The 17,182-nt window shown below is 37.0% G+C and overlaps 1 protein-coding gene across 2 annotated transcripts in view; it reads right to left on the bottom strand.

Moving 5' to 3' along the window:
- Positions 1-672: 672 nt before the first annotated feature.
- LOC120628761 (kin of IRRE-like protein 1) overlaps positions 673-17,182 on the bottom strand; it is a 182,771-nt gene continuing 166,261 nt past the window's right edge. Inside the window, exons 3-15 of one of the 2 annotated variants that reach the window (XM_039897371.1) lie at positions 15,103-15,252; positions 14,290-14,473; positions 13,367-13,561; positions 10,805-10,999; positions 10,108-10,179; positions 9,460-9,580; positions 8,627-8,770; positions 7,577-7,761; positions 6,428-6,583; positions 5,453-5,569; positions 4,629-4,662; positions 3,623-3,809; positions 673-800 (exon numbers count right to left, since the gene is read on the bottom strand). In XM_039897371.1, coding sequence (XP_039753305.1) covers positions 3,632-3,809; positions 4,629-4,662; positions 5,453-5,569; positions 6,428-6,583; positions 7,577-7,761; positions 8,627-8,770; positions 9,460-9,580; positions 10,108-10,179; positions 10,805-10,999; positions 13,367-13,561; positions 14,290-14,473; positions 15,103-15,252 — 1,731 coding nt within the window. In that variant the 3' untranslated portion in view covers positions 673-800; positions 3,623-3,631. The remainder of the gene's footprint in view (positions 801-3,622; positions 3,810-4,628; positions 4,663-5,452; positions 5,570-6,427; positions 6,584-7,576; positions 7,762-8,626; positions 8,771-9,459; positions 9,581-10,107; positions 10,180-10,804; positions 11,000-13,366; positions 13,562-14,289; positions 14,474-15,102; positions 15,253-17,182) is intronic. The other variant, XM_039897372.1, reaches the window with a different exon arrangement.

Here is a 17,182-nt window from a genome sequence, read left to right as displayed (position 1 = left end):
ATTTCTATAGCGTCAGGAAAAACATGATTCAGATAAGCCTTATCGAAGCTCTCTAATGTCTTTGGTCTTTCAACGTTCACTATCACTGATTGTCTATTATTTTCCGCACTCTTCCTATTAAACCTTGAAGCGAGTTCCTTAACTTTTCCTGGCCGAGGCATTGTATCATTTTCAATTTTAACCTCTTGTACTTTACTTTCTTCATTGAAGTCTTCAAATTCTTTTCCATATTCTTGTATCGTTCCCCTATGTACACCAACAGTTTTACCTCTGCTTCTATCTGATGCTCTCTTAACATCCGTCTTAATACTATATTCACATTCTTCATAGTTTTTTGCAACACTTTTTTTTGCAGAATTATTTCTTTCAAACATTCTGCTTTGGTCTTTAAAACTACTACGAGCGTTATCTCTAACATTTTGTGCTCTGAACACATTATTATTCTTAGAAGCTCTAACCATTCCAAAATAAGGGTCTATTGAATATTTCACGTCCTGATTGCTTTTGCAGGAGTAGCTTTTTTGATTTTTGTTATTTTTTTTGTAACTTCTATCAGATTTTCTGATTCTTGGGTCAGTTTCATTTGGTAATCTATTTTCATTGCCATAATAATTGTTATTAATCTCATTAATATTTTGCGGATCAAAAGCGTGCGTTCTTTGGTTAGTTAGAGGCTTTGATAGCGATAAGTACTTAGGCGGTTCCCCGTGCTTATTTATAGTTAACTCGTACTGAATATGCGGATCAAGGACCGCATAAACGTTTTCTTTGGCTTCTTGTTCCAACGCCGACAAAGCTGCCTGAGAAGAAATAATCAGAAATTAGTAGAGAAAATATTAAATACACCATCTTCTATGATTGTCTGCTTTGTTTTTTTGTGTTAATTTGGTATTATTATATTCAGATTTTTTTTAAGATAGAGAAAACGTTTCCCTAGCTTGCCACTCTTTGGAAACTTGTTATGTTACTTCGTTTTGTTATGTTACAAGTTAATAATGAGATAATATTGTGGTAATTTAAGTAGAGTTAGACAAGCACAGCATCAATAGATCCGACGCGAATTGCATATGATAGTCTCAGCGCAAAGAAAATACTAAGCTTACTAATGCCGTGTTAGGAACGACTTCTTATACTTTAGATAAATAAATATGGTTTAATTTTGTTGTTGTAAAATTCTTCTTCTTTAACACATCAATAATGAACTAAAATTTGTAGAATTTAAGATTTGAAAGAAGAAGATAAAGTAAGCATTATAAAACGTAATATTATGTTTTAATTATTAGTGTATTTAAGAAAACTTTTATATTATTAACTAGATTCTACCTTTATGTAAGATTCTATATATAATAAGGATGTAAAACGATAAAAAGTCGCAAAGGATGAGTTATTCCGGTTACATCTTGTAAGAACCTACTCTCGCTAATTTTCTATTATCTAAATTCTAACCTAACGTACCAGGTATCTTCGATCATTAAAAATAGGTTTAACACTATAGTTTAATAGTCTGAGCCAGCGTGGTGGACTACGGCCTTAACCCCTTCTCATAGTGGGAGGACCCCTGCCCTGTAGTGGGCCGGTAATGGGTTGATATGATGATGATAGTTTACTATTTTGGATGTAATAAGAAATAAAAAAAGAATAAAAAAAACTTATTAATTAATAATGTTTGTGTTCACAGTAATTAATTACAGCTTTGTTAATTTCTTAAAAAGCCTCGTAGATTTACGCGTTGGCTCGCACTTACTATAATGAAACGTCGCTTTGCGGTGAATCATTGTGACAGGTGAATAAACGCTTGTGATATATATTAATGGGAAACCGTTTGGGTTTTGCCTAGCTTTTGCATGCGATATGCCGCCTTATGTACATGTACCTACATCATCCTCATCATCTCAGGGAACGGGTCTGATCCCACTTTGAGAAGGGGTTAGATTTGTAGTCTACGGATTGGTGGACTGCCTTTGAGAACATTATGGAGAACTCTCAGGCATGCAAGTTTCATCACGATGTATTCCTTTACCATTGAAGCAAGTGATATTTTAATTGCTTAAGTCGCACATAACTTAGAAAATTATAGGTGTGGGATGGGATTCGAATGGCAACCCAAAAATTAAACCGAAGCCCTAACCCTATACACTTATCCCTTAGCTTTCTCCGCTATACATCCAAATTTGAATGTACCTAGTAACATAAAAATCTTATACAAAACTTTAGGATAGGCATTGTAAGAGTTATAAAAAGCCAACCCTAAAGTTTTTATAACTCGAACTAAAGATTTTCTTCATTTTATACCATCTGCATACCCTGTACATACCCTGCACGCCACTCATTCTCAGCAAACCTTTACGTTTTTCTGAACGGAGGAACGTTAGTACTTGTGCTTTTTTACAATGTGCCGCCATTTTTTTCGACAAGTTTGTGCATTATGCTACAAGTAGAGTACAAAACACAAATATGTAATTAAAAAAAATTAAGATGTGAAGGAGTGAATGAGAATTTGTAGCTTCTGTTTTCTACCTGCTGCATACATATAATGGAAGTAGTTAATAAGTTAGGACGTTCTTGAACCATCTGTGGTGGCATGCTGTTACAGTTTCCTACGCCATTGTTTCAAGCCATGTGAATCCATAATATGAAGAATAGAAGAATCTGTTAAATAATAAAGTTGTTCCGTTCCAACATTTTTACGCTTTCTGTGCTGTCTTTTGAAGTATACCAGAAGTAATTAATGAGAAAGATGTTAGAAAAGTGGAAGCTTGACACCAGTGCAATTAAAAAGTTCGAGGAGCATCTGCCTTCGTCTCCTGCACTTCTATTCCTGTCCGTATGCTGTCGGAGAAATGTACTAGAAGGAGCCAAGGGAATGTTAATGAGTTAGAATATGTTATGCATTTGCAATCTGCTTCTGTTCTGCAATGACCTGGATAGAAACGATAGTTCCAATCTTTGGGCTTAGTAAGTAAGCCAGCTTAAATATACGTTATTAAGATGTTAATGAGTGGGGATGTGTTCACACCAGTGCAGTTAACATAGTTAGAGCTGATATCTGCTGCAGCTTCCTACTCACCGTTTAAACCAAGTTTTTTTTATTTTACTATAAATTCGGTCCTGACTGCTACCTTACCTTGTATGTCTAAGATGGTAGTAGGCTAGCCTGTCAGGAATACAGCAGTTTTGTTAAAAGAGATACCAGAAGATGTTAGTTATGAAGAGTTAATGATTGAGTAGCCGTTTATAGTTAATAATAATAATATAAATAAATATACTACGATAATACACACATCGCCATCTAGCCCCAAAGTGAGCGTAGCTTGTGTTATGGGTACTGAGATAGATGGTGAATATTTTTTTATGAATATAATACACATAAATACTTATAATATACAGATAAACACCCAGACACTGAAAAACATTCATGTTCATCACACAAACACTCTCCAGTTGTGGGTATCGAACCCACGGCCTTGGACTCATAAAGCAGGGTCGCTGCCCACTGCGCCACTCGGCCGTCAAGATTAGGGAGCATCTGAAATATACACCATCCTTCCTACCCATGTGCAGTTTAAAGTACACCAGAAGAAATTAATGAGGAAGATGTTAATAAGTGAAGGTGCGTTCACACCTGTGCAGTTCACACGGTGGTGGGGGGCTGTAGCACGACGGCCGCTCGCCGCACCTGCAGCGCACCGGGCGAGTAACGCGCGCCCGTCCCGGGACCTGCACGTTCCGCTACTGTCCCTACCCGGGCACTGGCACGGGGCTGGTCCCGTGGGGAGTACACCGCGTCCGCTGGCAGCACTGTCTTCTCGCTGGTGGACAAATAAATCAGTCTTATTACTATTCCAAAACTTGGAATCGTCTGTCCCATAGCAGGAAAGGATATGTAGCTTGGACACTGTTTGATATCGATTTTATTTTATAACTCTTGGTGGCTTGGTGTACCATCGTTTTCAGCAATATTTGAATTTTTATATGACAAACCTTGACGTCCCTAAAATAAAGATTATAACTCTTATCTAATAGTGTCAATAATAATAAAATATCCTGAAATGACGACACGCTAGATAAGATTTCAAAAGAAAATTTTCTCTTGATTTCAAGGAGTCAACATTATAGGTAGCGGGGAAGACGTAAGCCGAAGGGAAGGGGGTTTCATTCCAGATACAATAAAAATGTAGTGTCCGTAAGCTTCAACAACTGCATTCTATCGGTCGATGGGATGTCAGCTAAATATATCGGGTCTGCACAATATACTAAGCTGACATCAATGTCAATATATCGTACTTAATTGGTGGAAAATTGAGTATTGAACCTTCCTGACCATTGTAGTTTACATACTGCAATGCTTAGTGAACGACTATTATCCAATGTTAGTGATAATGAGCGGGGCTTACGATGGCTTAACTATATATAACGGCTTAACTATGTATATTTCATAGCATAGAGACGGACAACGCTGACTTTGTAACTTGAGGTATTGAGTTTTTTTTTACAGAAAACCCCAATATCTATATTTTTAGCGAAGCCCAGAATCGAAACGAGACAAAATAAATAACGAGTCGAATATGATAACCGCTAGATTAACGAGGCAGTTCTTGAACATGCAGTGTTTCAAGATTTTGACTTACCTATCTAAATCATCAGTCTTGTACTCGACACTTTCTGCAAAACAAAAGGAACATATAATATACACACTGAAATAGACAAGACTAGATAGAGCAGACTCACTTTAATTTTATAGTTTTATTAAAGTGTTTTTACATACACTTCGAGGTAATCCCAAATATGTAAATTGATATTTTCGGAACCAGAACGATTTGAACTTGCATATCTCCTTCAAACGCTGCTTGTGACCCCACAATTATATATATTGATCCAATTGCAATACCATCATAATACCTTAAAGATTATATAAATATAATAACAAAATAGAAACTATCAATCTAAAGTTTACATTTAAAATCCTTGAAGATGGAACCCTGTGAGGGCATAGTAATTCTCATACACCACAGACAACGGATTCTACTATAGTTCAAAGTAATAAAGGTTTACTATTTGGACTCAACATTGAGCCAGCTGATATTTAAGCTTTATGTTACGTGACATAAATTAACTTTACAATATTTATGTGTTAATATGATTAGTGAGCAACTCGTTGACGGCGCGTCCAACACTTTTTGTTATATTTTAATGCTTCAATTAGAGTAGAGTCGATTTAGTCGAGTGTCGATGTTGAGACGGTTTGCTCAGGTAGCTAAACATCCTAAAAGTGTAATGTTTAGTTTTATAAAAGCACAAGTGATTCGTATTTCAACTTGGTAAGGAACTCTTCGTGTTCAAGTCGAACTTACAGTTAGTTTTTTTTTTTGTGTTTTATGCTCGATCTTAATGTCTTTAGCATTACATATTGCACGATTTCAAAGAAAGTTAAGTTTTAAGTGGAAAATAGTACCTCTCCGCCGTTTGCAGCGTACGATAAGACACAGCACAATCACAAGCAGCGCGGCTATGAGCAGAGCGGCTGCGATGAGCGGCGCCACGTGCGCTGTCTCTGTTAGCGAAAAATTCTCTGCGTGAAGAAATTGTCACAGGTCATCTATTTGGTATGCCAATTTGTTGAACTTTTTTTAATTTAAATTTTGATACGCCTACTACATTTTTGGTAGCTGTTTTTTAATACTTTATTTCATTCTTATATTCCAAAACAAATATACAAAGCGAATAACATTAATTGTAGAGTAACTATCATCAACTTGTTATCTGCGTACTACAGGGCACGGGTCTTTCAGACAGAGGAGAGTAAGAGCCAAAGGTTAAACCCAGTGCACATAGAGGGTATGCACAGGGTATGCTGATGAAACGAAATGAAGAAAGTCCCCGGCTTTTTGGAACTCTTACAATGCCTATCTTAAAGTTTTTTATAACTCGTACTAGAGATTTCCTTGATATATAAAATGAAAAATAATCTCCAGTACGAGTTATAAAAAAATTTATCATCTACATACCCTGTGGCTACCCTTTATGCACGCCACTGCCGCGAGGAGTGATCGAAGAGGAGGGGTAGTGACACATGTATTGTTGCATGTGTCTGGTCTGCCAACCCTACATGCCACTCAAGACTAACATGATAGCTTAGGAATCATTAATAAAAGAGTGCGTATAACAGCACACTTAAAACGTCCACTTAAGACTTAAAGGCCTTTCCCAACGGGAGAGTTTGGCCATTATCACCAAACTGAGCAGACGGGTTGGTTTTCGCAGTAGATGGAACTAGTATCATTGAGGAGGTTGCCGCCCGTTTCCCTTTAAACTCTCTTAGTCGCCTCGTACGACACCGGTGGTGGTGGTGACAACTGTATTCTGGTCTGCCGTCACAACACGGCAAAGGGCATGTACAGAAATGGAAACGAAGAAAGGATGTACTTACCATGAACAGTAAGAGCAACAGAGTGTGACGAGAACCCACGCTCGTTCTCCACATGTAGCACGTACACCCTCGCGTCGGAAAGACTAGTGCTGCTGATAAGCAGAGTGTACCGATAGCAGCCGTTGATGTTGGTTGGCTCTAACGTCTTGTATCGACCTGCAAGAGAGATCAGTGTAAGATTCTGTTGTATCTATAATGGAGAAAGAGTGTAGAAGAAATAGACCACCATAAAATAATGGATTTCTATGATTTTCTACTTCGCAGAAGCATACTTGGTCCAAAGCCCGTAATACTTTCGCGGTTAATTTATTGCTTCAAATCTATGAATGAATGAATGAATACACTTTTATGGTACACCACATAATGAAAGCAAGCAAAGCACATAAACGCAAAGAATACATTTGGCGGCATTATCGCTACATAGCGATTCCTTACAGGCCAACCGATGGCGTAAAACACATGCGAAAATGCGAAAATTTGGCCCAAAAAAACTTGCATCTTGAAAGATATCTTAAAAGATAGCCAGGGTAACGTTCCCTGGGGACCGGAAATAATAGCATTTGTTACTTACGCACGATATCAAAGCTAGACCATTTTATGGGAAAATGTTGCATTCAGTTGCGAGGAATTGGAATCTTTTCTTAATTTTAGGTTTTGGGCATCTTTTCAATCTGTAACCGTGCGGTGACATTCCGCCGTGCTCTCCGCTGTAGTGAGTCTTTCAAGGTAAAGGTTGAAACCTATTTTTTTTGTAATATTAGGTATATAATTTCTAGAGGCTATAAAAGTATATAATTTCAATGTGTAGTATAATTACTGCTTTTACGGTAGTAGCTTACCTCTTTGACGACCTCTCTGGCTCAACTGAGAGAACTGTGTATTTAAGTAGGAGGTTCGATTTCCATTTTCCGGGGAATTCGGGAATTTATAATTTCTGAATTTTCTCTGGTCTGGTGGAAGGCTTTGGCCGAGGCTAGGCTACCACCCTACCGACTTGCTCCGGTGGGACATCGCGTGGAAACCGATTAGCGGTGTGACTACCATACTCTTACGGGTTAGCCCGCTACCATCTTAGACTGCATCATCACTAACCACCAGGAGAGATTGCAGTCAAGGGCTAAACTTGTAGAAAAAAAAAAGCTTACTCACCAACATGTGATGGTACGTCGAGCCTCAAGCTGCCCCACAACCAAGCGGCTCTTCTAGGGGGAGGGTCTGCGCAAACGGAAGCTTGCACTCTGCCCTCGGTGCCACTCCACGCATGCGCTGTAGTCATAGGCTCTCCAACTGGAGGGCCCAGGACGTTGAGAGTGATCGCTTCTGACTGGTGGCTCCTAGAATAAGGTTTATCAGTTATCTTTCTTACGATGCCTTTAAGGCGTAATTTATAATTAGGGCTATTCTTGATTAATGGAAGGAAAAAATAATCGGGCTGCCATTTTTTTTTCATTTATACACCACAATAAAAAATACATGATCTGGAATAGAAAAAATTTAAAAAGTGGGATACTAATGACGGAGATGGATACAAAAATATTTTTGTATTGGACTAGAAAACGAATCCTCGATTTCTAGTACCAAAAGTCGTGCAATACTGTGGTAAAATGTTGAATTCTTATCTTCTATTCTACGAGTATCTATCTATTGTGTCTTAAATCTTTAATAAATTTGAATAGCCTAGATAAGATAATAAGGTCAGTGAAGTAGTTCTTAAGAATAAGTTTAAGGAACGACTTCTGTAAATTTCTTGACTGTTAGCCTAAGAAATAATCCTCGAGTAGTAATTTGTTTTAGACTATTTTTTTATTTTTGTTTGCGTTAAAATATTATTAATTAGGAATAAGATATACTAGATATAGTATTATTATATTGAAGCTTTTGGTGCATGTTAGATGTAAATTACATGAGCGCAAACTCGCCAACAAACTGGTTAATCAGTTTGGCGAGATTTTTTTAATGTTGCATTTGTGCATCTTTTTTGTTAAAAAAAATTAAAAAAACATTGTGAGCTAGCAAGTCTTGCACAAAATTTAATATATATAATAATATTAATTAATATTAGATGGAAAGATAGATAGAAAAATTCTTTATTGCACATAATTTATAATATAAATTGAAAACATATGTATAAGAAGAATAATATTAATTAAAATTAATATAATTTTAATAAATACAAAATAATATTTTCCGTTTAATTACCTTTCCTCAAGTCCTATGTGATTGGACGCGATGCAAGTGTAGCGGCCATGCTGAGTATACGAAACGTTGTGTAACAGCAGCTGAGGTGTGGAGGAAATCGGGTATCCATCTTCTAGGTGCCCACTTAGAGCAGAGAGGTTAGGACTGAAAAGAAAGGATTACATGTCAATGAAGCAAGTAAAGCAAGCAACCACCGCTTGAGGTATCCGATAAAGATACCTAACCGAACTAAATGAATAAAGTTGTCCAAATTTTTTTGTATCATCTAGGTTTCATTGATAGCCTATATCGCATGTTAATGCCATCGAAGTACATAATAGTAGGTACATAGCATGGCAGAGGTCGCTTTAGATATTTTGTAATCTGGCCTTTGAAAAGTAGATCGAAACTGCAATATTTCCTAATAGATGACGCTACCGTCGCTATAATACTAAAAAAAGGTATAGGTATAGTAATTTCGGCATCAGCTGTATGAGAACCGTAGCTTAGTTTGTAAGTGCTTCACCAACTAAGCCAGACTGCGTCGATTCGCAGGTTCAAATCCTACCAGTTCCGAAACTTTTATATGCGTTTTTAATTTCTATGTTATCATTAACGAAGCGGTGATAGCGCATTAGAAGCTCGACTTCACTTTTTGGGAGACGATTTCGAATCCCAGCTCGCAACTTTTTTAAGTTATGTGCATTTTGAGTAATTAAAATATCACTTGCTTCAACGGTGAAGGAAACCGGCATGCCTGAGAGTTCTACATAATGTTTTCAAAGGTGTGTGGAATCCACCAATCCGCACGACCTTGTACTAAGTAAAAAAGGTGGATGTTTGAGAAAACTTACTTATGATACCACTGGTAAGAAGGCGAGGGATTTCCATCTGCTTTGCACTCCAAGGTGACCTCAGAAAATAAATTCGCTTCAACAACTGTGTCTGGTCCTACCCACGTAACTCTTGGTGGAACTGTAAAAGAAGAATAAAGCTTAATTTATAGCTAAAAGAGCTTCCTCGATCTACATATTCTTTACATATGAGAAAACATTAATATTATTCAAGCTGTGATTAAGAATGGCTTCAAAAAACAAATATTTTTATCCTTCTACAGGTTAGCCCTTCTACAATCTCTACAATCTCCCCTTGTGGGAAGTGATAAGGCAGTCTATAATGGCAGCGGGCTAACCTTAGCGTTCTGGCAGTTATTTTAAAACCTTAATCGGTTTTTACGCGGCATCATACCAAAACGATAGTCTAGGTGGCCCGTCTTTGTTGAATGGATAGTTAAGTGAAAATTTAGTAATTAAAAATTCCCAAATTTCCCCCGCTGGGTATCGAGCTTGGAATCCCCACTTATCCTCCTCAGCTCACCATTGAGGCCTTGAGGTCTTCGGGAAGATTGTATCGAATCTCTTTTAAAATGTTCATAAGTATCTTTATTTATAATCCATATCAGAATTAAATAGAATACTATTTAAAGAATATTTTACACTTACATTTAACATCTATTTCAATTTTGACAGAGTCAGAGGTTCCCAGTGAATTTCTTGCTTGGCATCCATATATCCCTAGAAATAAGAAAAAATTATTGCCTAACACAATGTAAGTAACAACGACGATATTTTAAGTGTGATTCCACATTTAAAATATCGTTTAAGATCACGTATATCATAGCGAAAGGTACAATGCGTGGTGTCCATTTCTGGTCCACTTCTCAGTACATCGATACCTGCAAGCACACCTTCTACCTCATCTTTGTCAGCATTTACGTGATACGAATGTGCTCAGGCCACAGACTCGAATGCGTAGGTAAGTTCTAATCACCTTCAAACTGAGGTACAGGCTGACACGAGTCGGCATTATGCTTCTTCAAATCCTAGGGCTCCAGCTCCCCCCAGGTAACGCGGATGCAACTCATAAGGTTACCCATAAAACATTAAAAAAAAAAAAAAAAATTGTGGTCATCTTGTCATAATCTTATCTTTTGACGGCCGAGTGGCGCAGTGCGCAGCGACCCTGCTTTCTGAGTCCAAGGTCGTGGGTTCGACTCCCACAACTGGAAAATGTTTGTGTGATGTATTATATTCATAAAAAAATATTCATCAGCTATCTCAGTACCCATTTATAATGGTCTCAGAGCACCATCAACTATAACCGTCGGCCATGATATCATGCTCTAAAGTTAATACTAACCTGAGTCATTCCTCGATATAGGAGCTCTAATGAGCTTAGGTCCGTTAGTACCAATTACTTGGCCGTCCTTCGTCCACCAAACGTAAGGGCTCGGATTGCCATCTGCTCTGCATTCGAGGGTCAACGCGCTTGAACCTTCTTCTAGACTCGCAAGGGAACTGGCATCGGCTCCTATGATGGAAACTTCTGGAGGAACTGGGCAAAAGAAATAATTATATATTAATATAAATATATCTATATATCTATTGAAGTGGTGTTAGTCTAGTGGGCAAGGCGACAGCTTCACTTTCGGGTACGGAGTTCGAATCCCAACAAGCACCTCTAACTTTTTGGAGTTACGTGCGTTTTTAATTTAAGCAATTTAAATATAGCACTCAACGTCGATAGAAATCATCGTGAGGAATCCGGTATGCCTCAGAGTTCTCCATAACATTCTTATGGTATGTGCCTTCCAATCTAAACTTGGCCAGCGTGGTGAAACCCTCCTCATTCTGATAGGAGACTGGGGCCCTGTAGTGGGCCTGTGATGGGTTTATGATGAAGAAATATTATATACCACCACAACAGTCGTCAGCCGTTAAATATCTTGACTGGCTCAAATCATTCTGATGATGGATTCCAACTGATTAACAAACACATTACGTTCCCTTTGCGCGACGTAGTCGGGCAAAAAGGCTTTGACTTTACAAACTAAAAGATAATCCACAGCTCAAACGGCTGAACTTAAAAATATAAAATTTGGATGGAATATTCTTTGAGTAGTGTACCGTACCCGTGAGTAGATTACCCCTAAGAAGGAAAGACAACAGGGTAAGAAAGTTAGTATGAAAGTCTGAAGTTTTTCAAGTTATATCCATTTCACTAGTGGTTACACGTGACTGTATAGCCCCTTACTTTACAAGAAAAGATTTTAAGTTATATTCACCAAAATTGGTTAGTATTGTAACTTAGGTTTGCTTTATGATTTGCCTATAGGAAAACACCGAGAGAAATTTCAAAACCTCACGGGATCTCGGAAATTCCACGCAGACGAACCGCTAGTTACGAGTATAATACAGTTGTACATCCTAGCTTGTATATAATTTAGAGATAGTAATTTTCAAATCTTACCTGGATATCTTCAGAAAGGTTACTTAGGTTGAGTGATTTCCAATAAGTACTCGAGATAAAAACAAATTATGAATTGAATGGATGAAAGAAAGAATGAATGAATGTACACCACAAAAAGTACATAAAAAAAGAAAAGTATAACAAAACAACGTATAGGTACACGTATGGCGAAGATAAAAATACAGAAAATAGTAAGGTGGTGCATATATCCATAAAATTGCTGCACTGCATATATCTATATATCCATATATGCATATATCCATAAAATTTATATTTCATTACTTAAATAAATATATGTAATATATATATACAAAACAATATTTGTCACTAAAGACAAATAAGTAAATAAGTAACTACCATTATAAATACAATATATATATTGACATAGATATTAACTAACAAATAATATAGTAAATTAAATATGAATTGATTTTTTCAAGAATTAAATTCAATATCTATGTTGGAAAATCAGTACAAAAACACAGTACAGTATTAAATTATTGTAAGCCACGTGATCATGGACGTGCTTTAGAAAAAACCATTCATAACCGTCTTTACATAGTAGTTGCATGAAATGCAGTAAAAAACCGTTACACGCGGTAAAAGCAAAGATTAAAGATAAAACGATTTTTAAAAAAACCCTTGCGAAGTTTTTAGCGTTCCTTTTTCACTAAAGAACTTTAATAAGCAAAACTCAAATAAAATCGTCCGTAAATGTGAAACTAAAGTAGATAACAAAAACGCTAGACATTAAACAGTGCCTAGAAGCACACCTTTGCACGCAAACAATGTAAGTACTCGTAGGTAGTAAAATATTTTTCACACAATTTTTAATTAAAACATTTTGGCACATTACAAAAATAAAGTAGTTACTTAGGTCACACAAAATTTTAATTTCACAACTAAAAAACAAGGCTGTAGCCGGACTCTTTGAAGTTTTTAATTAATTAAAAAATTAAGTATTTTTTATCGCTGACAGGTTAGCGTTTGATTGCTATCTTAAACATAATTAAAATGAACTGAAATATAAAAGTAAAGTTTAAATGAAGGGTAAAGTTGAAATAGTGAAAATAGTGTTTTTTGGTGATAGGGTAAATCTAATGGTGAGATATTCGGTTTTGGTTTCGGCTCTTGGTGTTTTTTTTTTATTATCGATAGGCCAACGCTTGACGACAATCATGCCCGTTAGAAAGCAACGATGAGGTCTAGGTTGGAGCACGTGTGCCTAGAAAAAGTCTATTCACTCTTGCCTTGAAGGTACTCAAGCTATACTTGGCAGGAAACACAGTTGCCGGGAGGGCGTTCCACATCCTAGCGGTACGTATCAGAAAACGTGTATAAAAAACGTTTCGTGCGTGCGGCTAAGCATCGTGGCACGCTTAGCCGATAAGTATTTACTTGCTTTGACTTCTTTTTATCACTATTTTGGGTTCTTAAAACATTAGCACTTACATGTAACATCCAGCATGGTGTAAGAGTCCCTGTAATACGGAGACGGGTACGAGGGATGGTGAGCTCTGCAGGACAGTTGTCTGCCATGTGCTGATCTGGTTGCTCCAAGTTCAAGGACTGACCGTGCTGCCCACACCCTCGGTCGCTCAACTTCTGATGAATTAGTTTGACTCCAGGCTGTTAGACGTTCTTTCTCTATAATCATATAAAGTTGCTGATTTTGAATAGTGGTCAGAAGTCTTAAGAAGTTTCATACCAAAGCTTGAGAACAAAGTAGTAGAGATTTTTGTGGCAGAGCTCGTCTACGGAAGTACTGTGTCAACATGCTTATCTCTGCCGCCAAGCATTGCTGTGTTCCGGTCTGAAGTGCATGGTGGCCATGCAATTGGGGCTTAGCGTTGTATGACATGTTCATTGATGGCCCTTCATAGATTTCGACATATCATCTGCGTTGGTCTGCCAATTATTACTATAAATAAAGCCGCCTACCAGAAACAGCCCGGCGGCTCAGATTTTCGGCAGATTTATCAGTGTTTTTCCTCTGTCCCTTCGAAAAACGTTAAGGAAACGTTAAGGTGTCAGCCTTGGTCAATATCTTTAACACCTGAGAACAATAGTTTTCTAAGGTTTTCTAAGGCAAGGTCGGAAACCGGTTAATGAAATCTAACACTTCTATGTAAACTATACTGTGTCGAAACTTTGCATTGCGCGGGCTCATCTAGAGGGGGCGCAGGTATGGTGAATAAGCGAATTTTTTTTTTTCTGATTTTTATATCCCCAAATTGCCTCTGCTGGGGATCGAAACCGGGGCCTTCCAGACTTCCACTTACATGGACACATTGCTTAGCAGTATGCCTAGAAGGTCGTCAAACACACACACTTTTGAAATTATTATAATGATATGATAATTCAATGAAACACACCTAAATACCATTCGATGTAAGCGGGTGGGTTGCCGTATCTAGCTTCGCAGACCACAGTAGCTCGACCTCCGGCTGGCACGGTGATGTTCTGACCAGGCATGATGTGGGATCCGTTGTACAGGATCCGAGGAGTTTGGGGTGGTACACGCACTGCGAGGGCTGCTGGTGGACTAGATAGAGCATCCTGGAATATTGAATGAATGGTGTTTTGAGGTATGGAAAATCGGCTAGATGTGAAGAAGAAGAAGAAACACTTTATTGCACGTATAACATACAACATACAGGATAAGGAACAGTAAGGAGTATACAGTAAACAATGACAAACATGCAAAGGCGGCCTTATTGCTGCAAGCAATCACTTACAGGCAACCTTTGTAGATAGGACTTACAGCAAGGGAATGGGATAGTGCCAAGAGTGTTGCTATATATACATAAATACCAAAATGTATAGATACAAATACATAGATAATTTAAATAAATATACGTAAAAATAAAACTATAAATGTAAAATAATAATTAAATGTGAGTTGGATTTACACGAAGGGTTCTAAACCTAGGTGCAATACGAAACGCTAGATAGTATTAACAGCATTTGGAGGCCGATTGGCGCAGTTCGCAGTAACTCTGCTTTACTCCGCGAAAAGCAGGAGAATCTGTATGGTGTTATTTATAATTTCTTGAATCTTTACACTCCAAAACCTGCTTGGTTTGGAGTGTAAAGATTCAAGAATTTATTAAGAAAGAAAGGTCTTCGGCAATAAATAAATAACAAATAAATATTATTACAATATTTAGACGTGGTCTAACCCTTACCTGGACATCATAGTTGCTGGCTGTGACCTGGCACTGCCACTGTCCATCGTCAAGCTGCAGCGTTGCCGCTCGCACCCACAGCGAGCAATCTCCACCCATGGGACTGTCTTCATTAGCCCACTCGTATTTACCTCGATAGATGCCAACTGGCTGGAAACAAAAAAAAAACCATTATAAGCACGCTTGACTAGAAGATAAATAATTAAATAAATACGTTACGACAATACACCCATCGCCATCTAGGCCCAAAGTAAGCGTAGCTTTTGTTATGGGTACTACGACAACTGATGAATAATTTATTAATAATAAACATAAACAATTATATATACATATAAACACCCAGACACTGTAAAATCCATGTTCATTAACAAATATTTTCCAGTTGCGGGAATCGAACCCACGGCTTCGGAATCAGAAAACACAGGGTCACTGCTCACGGCCGTCGATTATTAAAGATGTCTGTTCATTCTTGATTTGAAGGAACCCATAACTATTATGGATAGGTAAGTATTTACAAGAAGAACCAACCTAATAAAATGGCGCAGGGAAATGAAGAAACCAAGTATTTTAGGTATACCACAATTTGAAATGTCAAAATTACACAGATTTTTGGTAAAACGATGAATATATTACAAGGCTAAGGAGAAGAAGTGCATTCTTTTATGTATTGTAATTGTGTATAATGTTTATAAATAAGTTGTGACTTAAAATGAAGGAATAAATAAATTGATAAATAATGTTGTATATTAACCATATAAAATACTAACAATAATATTAATCTTAAGACAAATTTATAATTGTGGTAGTAGAATAAATGGCTTTTTATTTATTTACATTTATTTTATAAGAAGAAGAAGAATAAGGCTCACGCCAGCCTTCTTTATGATTAATCAAACGATTTTTTTTGTGATAAATCATCATTAATCACAAAACAAAAACGTTTAATTTACAATATCAAGGTTTAAGAAAGAAGAGTTATTAGTTTACACCTATTAAATGATTTACAACTTTAACTATTATAGACGAGTTTTGTGAACAAAATCGAAGTGAATAAAAACTGAAAACAAATTACATATACGATAAAACACATTTTGTCCATCATTCTTTGAATTCAAATGGATGTACCTAATGACGATTCACCCATTGAAATGAAAAAATAATTGTTGAAATTGGTTCTGATTTGAATGACAGATAGAAAGCAAATAATAACAAAAAAAATCCTATTAAAAATCCCAATCGTGATTCATGAGTTGATGGCCGAGTGTGGAAAAACAGTACAAGTACAGTAGTACAAACGTACAACTTGATAAATGGCTCTCCTCTTAGAATGAGAAGGCTTTAATAACATGGAGAATTTCCAGCCAGATTTCCTCACGATATTTTTCTTCACCGTTAAAGCAATATGAAATTTTAATGGCTTAAATTAAAAAACACACATAACTCCAAAAAATTAAAGGCGCGTGCCTTTATTATCGAACTCGATCCCTCGGAAAGGAAGGCCTAAGTTCTAGCCACTAGGCTATCAGCGGTTCAACTCGATATTAACACAAATGTCCTTTTTAACACTTATCGGTGAGTTAAATTTTGTGTTAAATTTTTTTTTTTTGCAAATTAAGTTACTATGTGCACTTGTAATTGACGTGCATATCAGTCCATGTGTTCGTGTGTGTGCTATGTTTAAAAAGCGTGTAATATGCATGTTGTTAGTGCTCTTAAATAAATTAATAAACAATTAACTCCCTACATAGGTTATAACAATTAAGGACTTGAATTACAGTAAATCGACGATGCCACTACAAACGCTTTCATTACATTAACAACGCCTATCAGATATGTGCGACACAATCACGTGGAGTGCATCGCATTACATTATTACTGTATCATTTACGTTTCATAATAATGGCTTTGTGATTTTAACAAACAAATACTACAATAATTGTTTGGATGTATTAAGGATTAGTTGTTTTTACTTGTTATGGTTCGATGTTCTATTATCTACGCTGTAGTGGAAGTTATATCGCAGTTAATGGAACTCACTCCACCGACTTTCTGCGTTCACTGCTGAACATAGGCCTACCGG

Source organism: Pararge aegeria, chromosome 13 (assembly GCF_905163445.1).
Source record: "Pararge aegeria chromosome 13, ilParAegt1.1, whole genome shotgun sequence".
Taxonomy (NCBI): domain Eukaryota; kingdom Metazoa; phylum Arthropoda; class Insecta; order Lepidoptera; family Nymphalidae; genus Pararge; species Pararge aegeria.
Note: the sequence above shows the minus strand (reverse complement) of the source record. Positions and strands in the feature narration are given on the sequence as shown.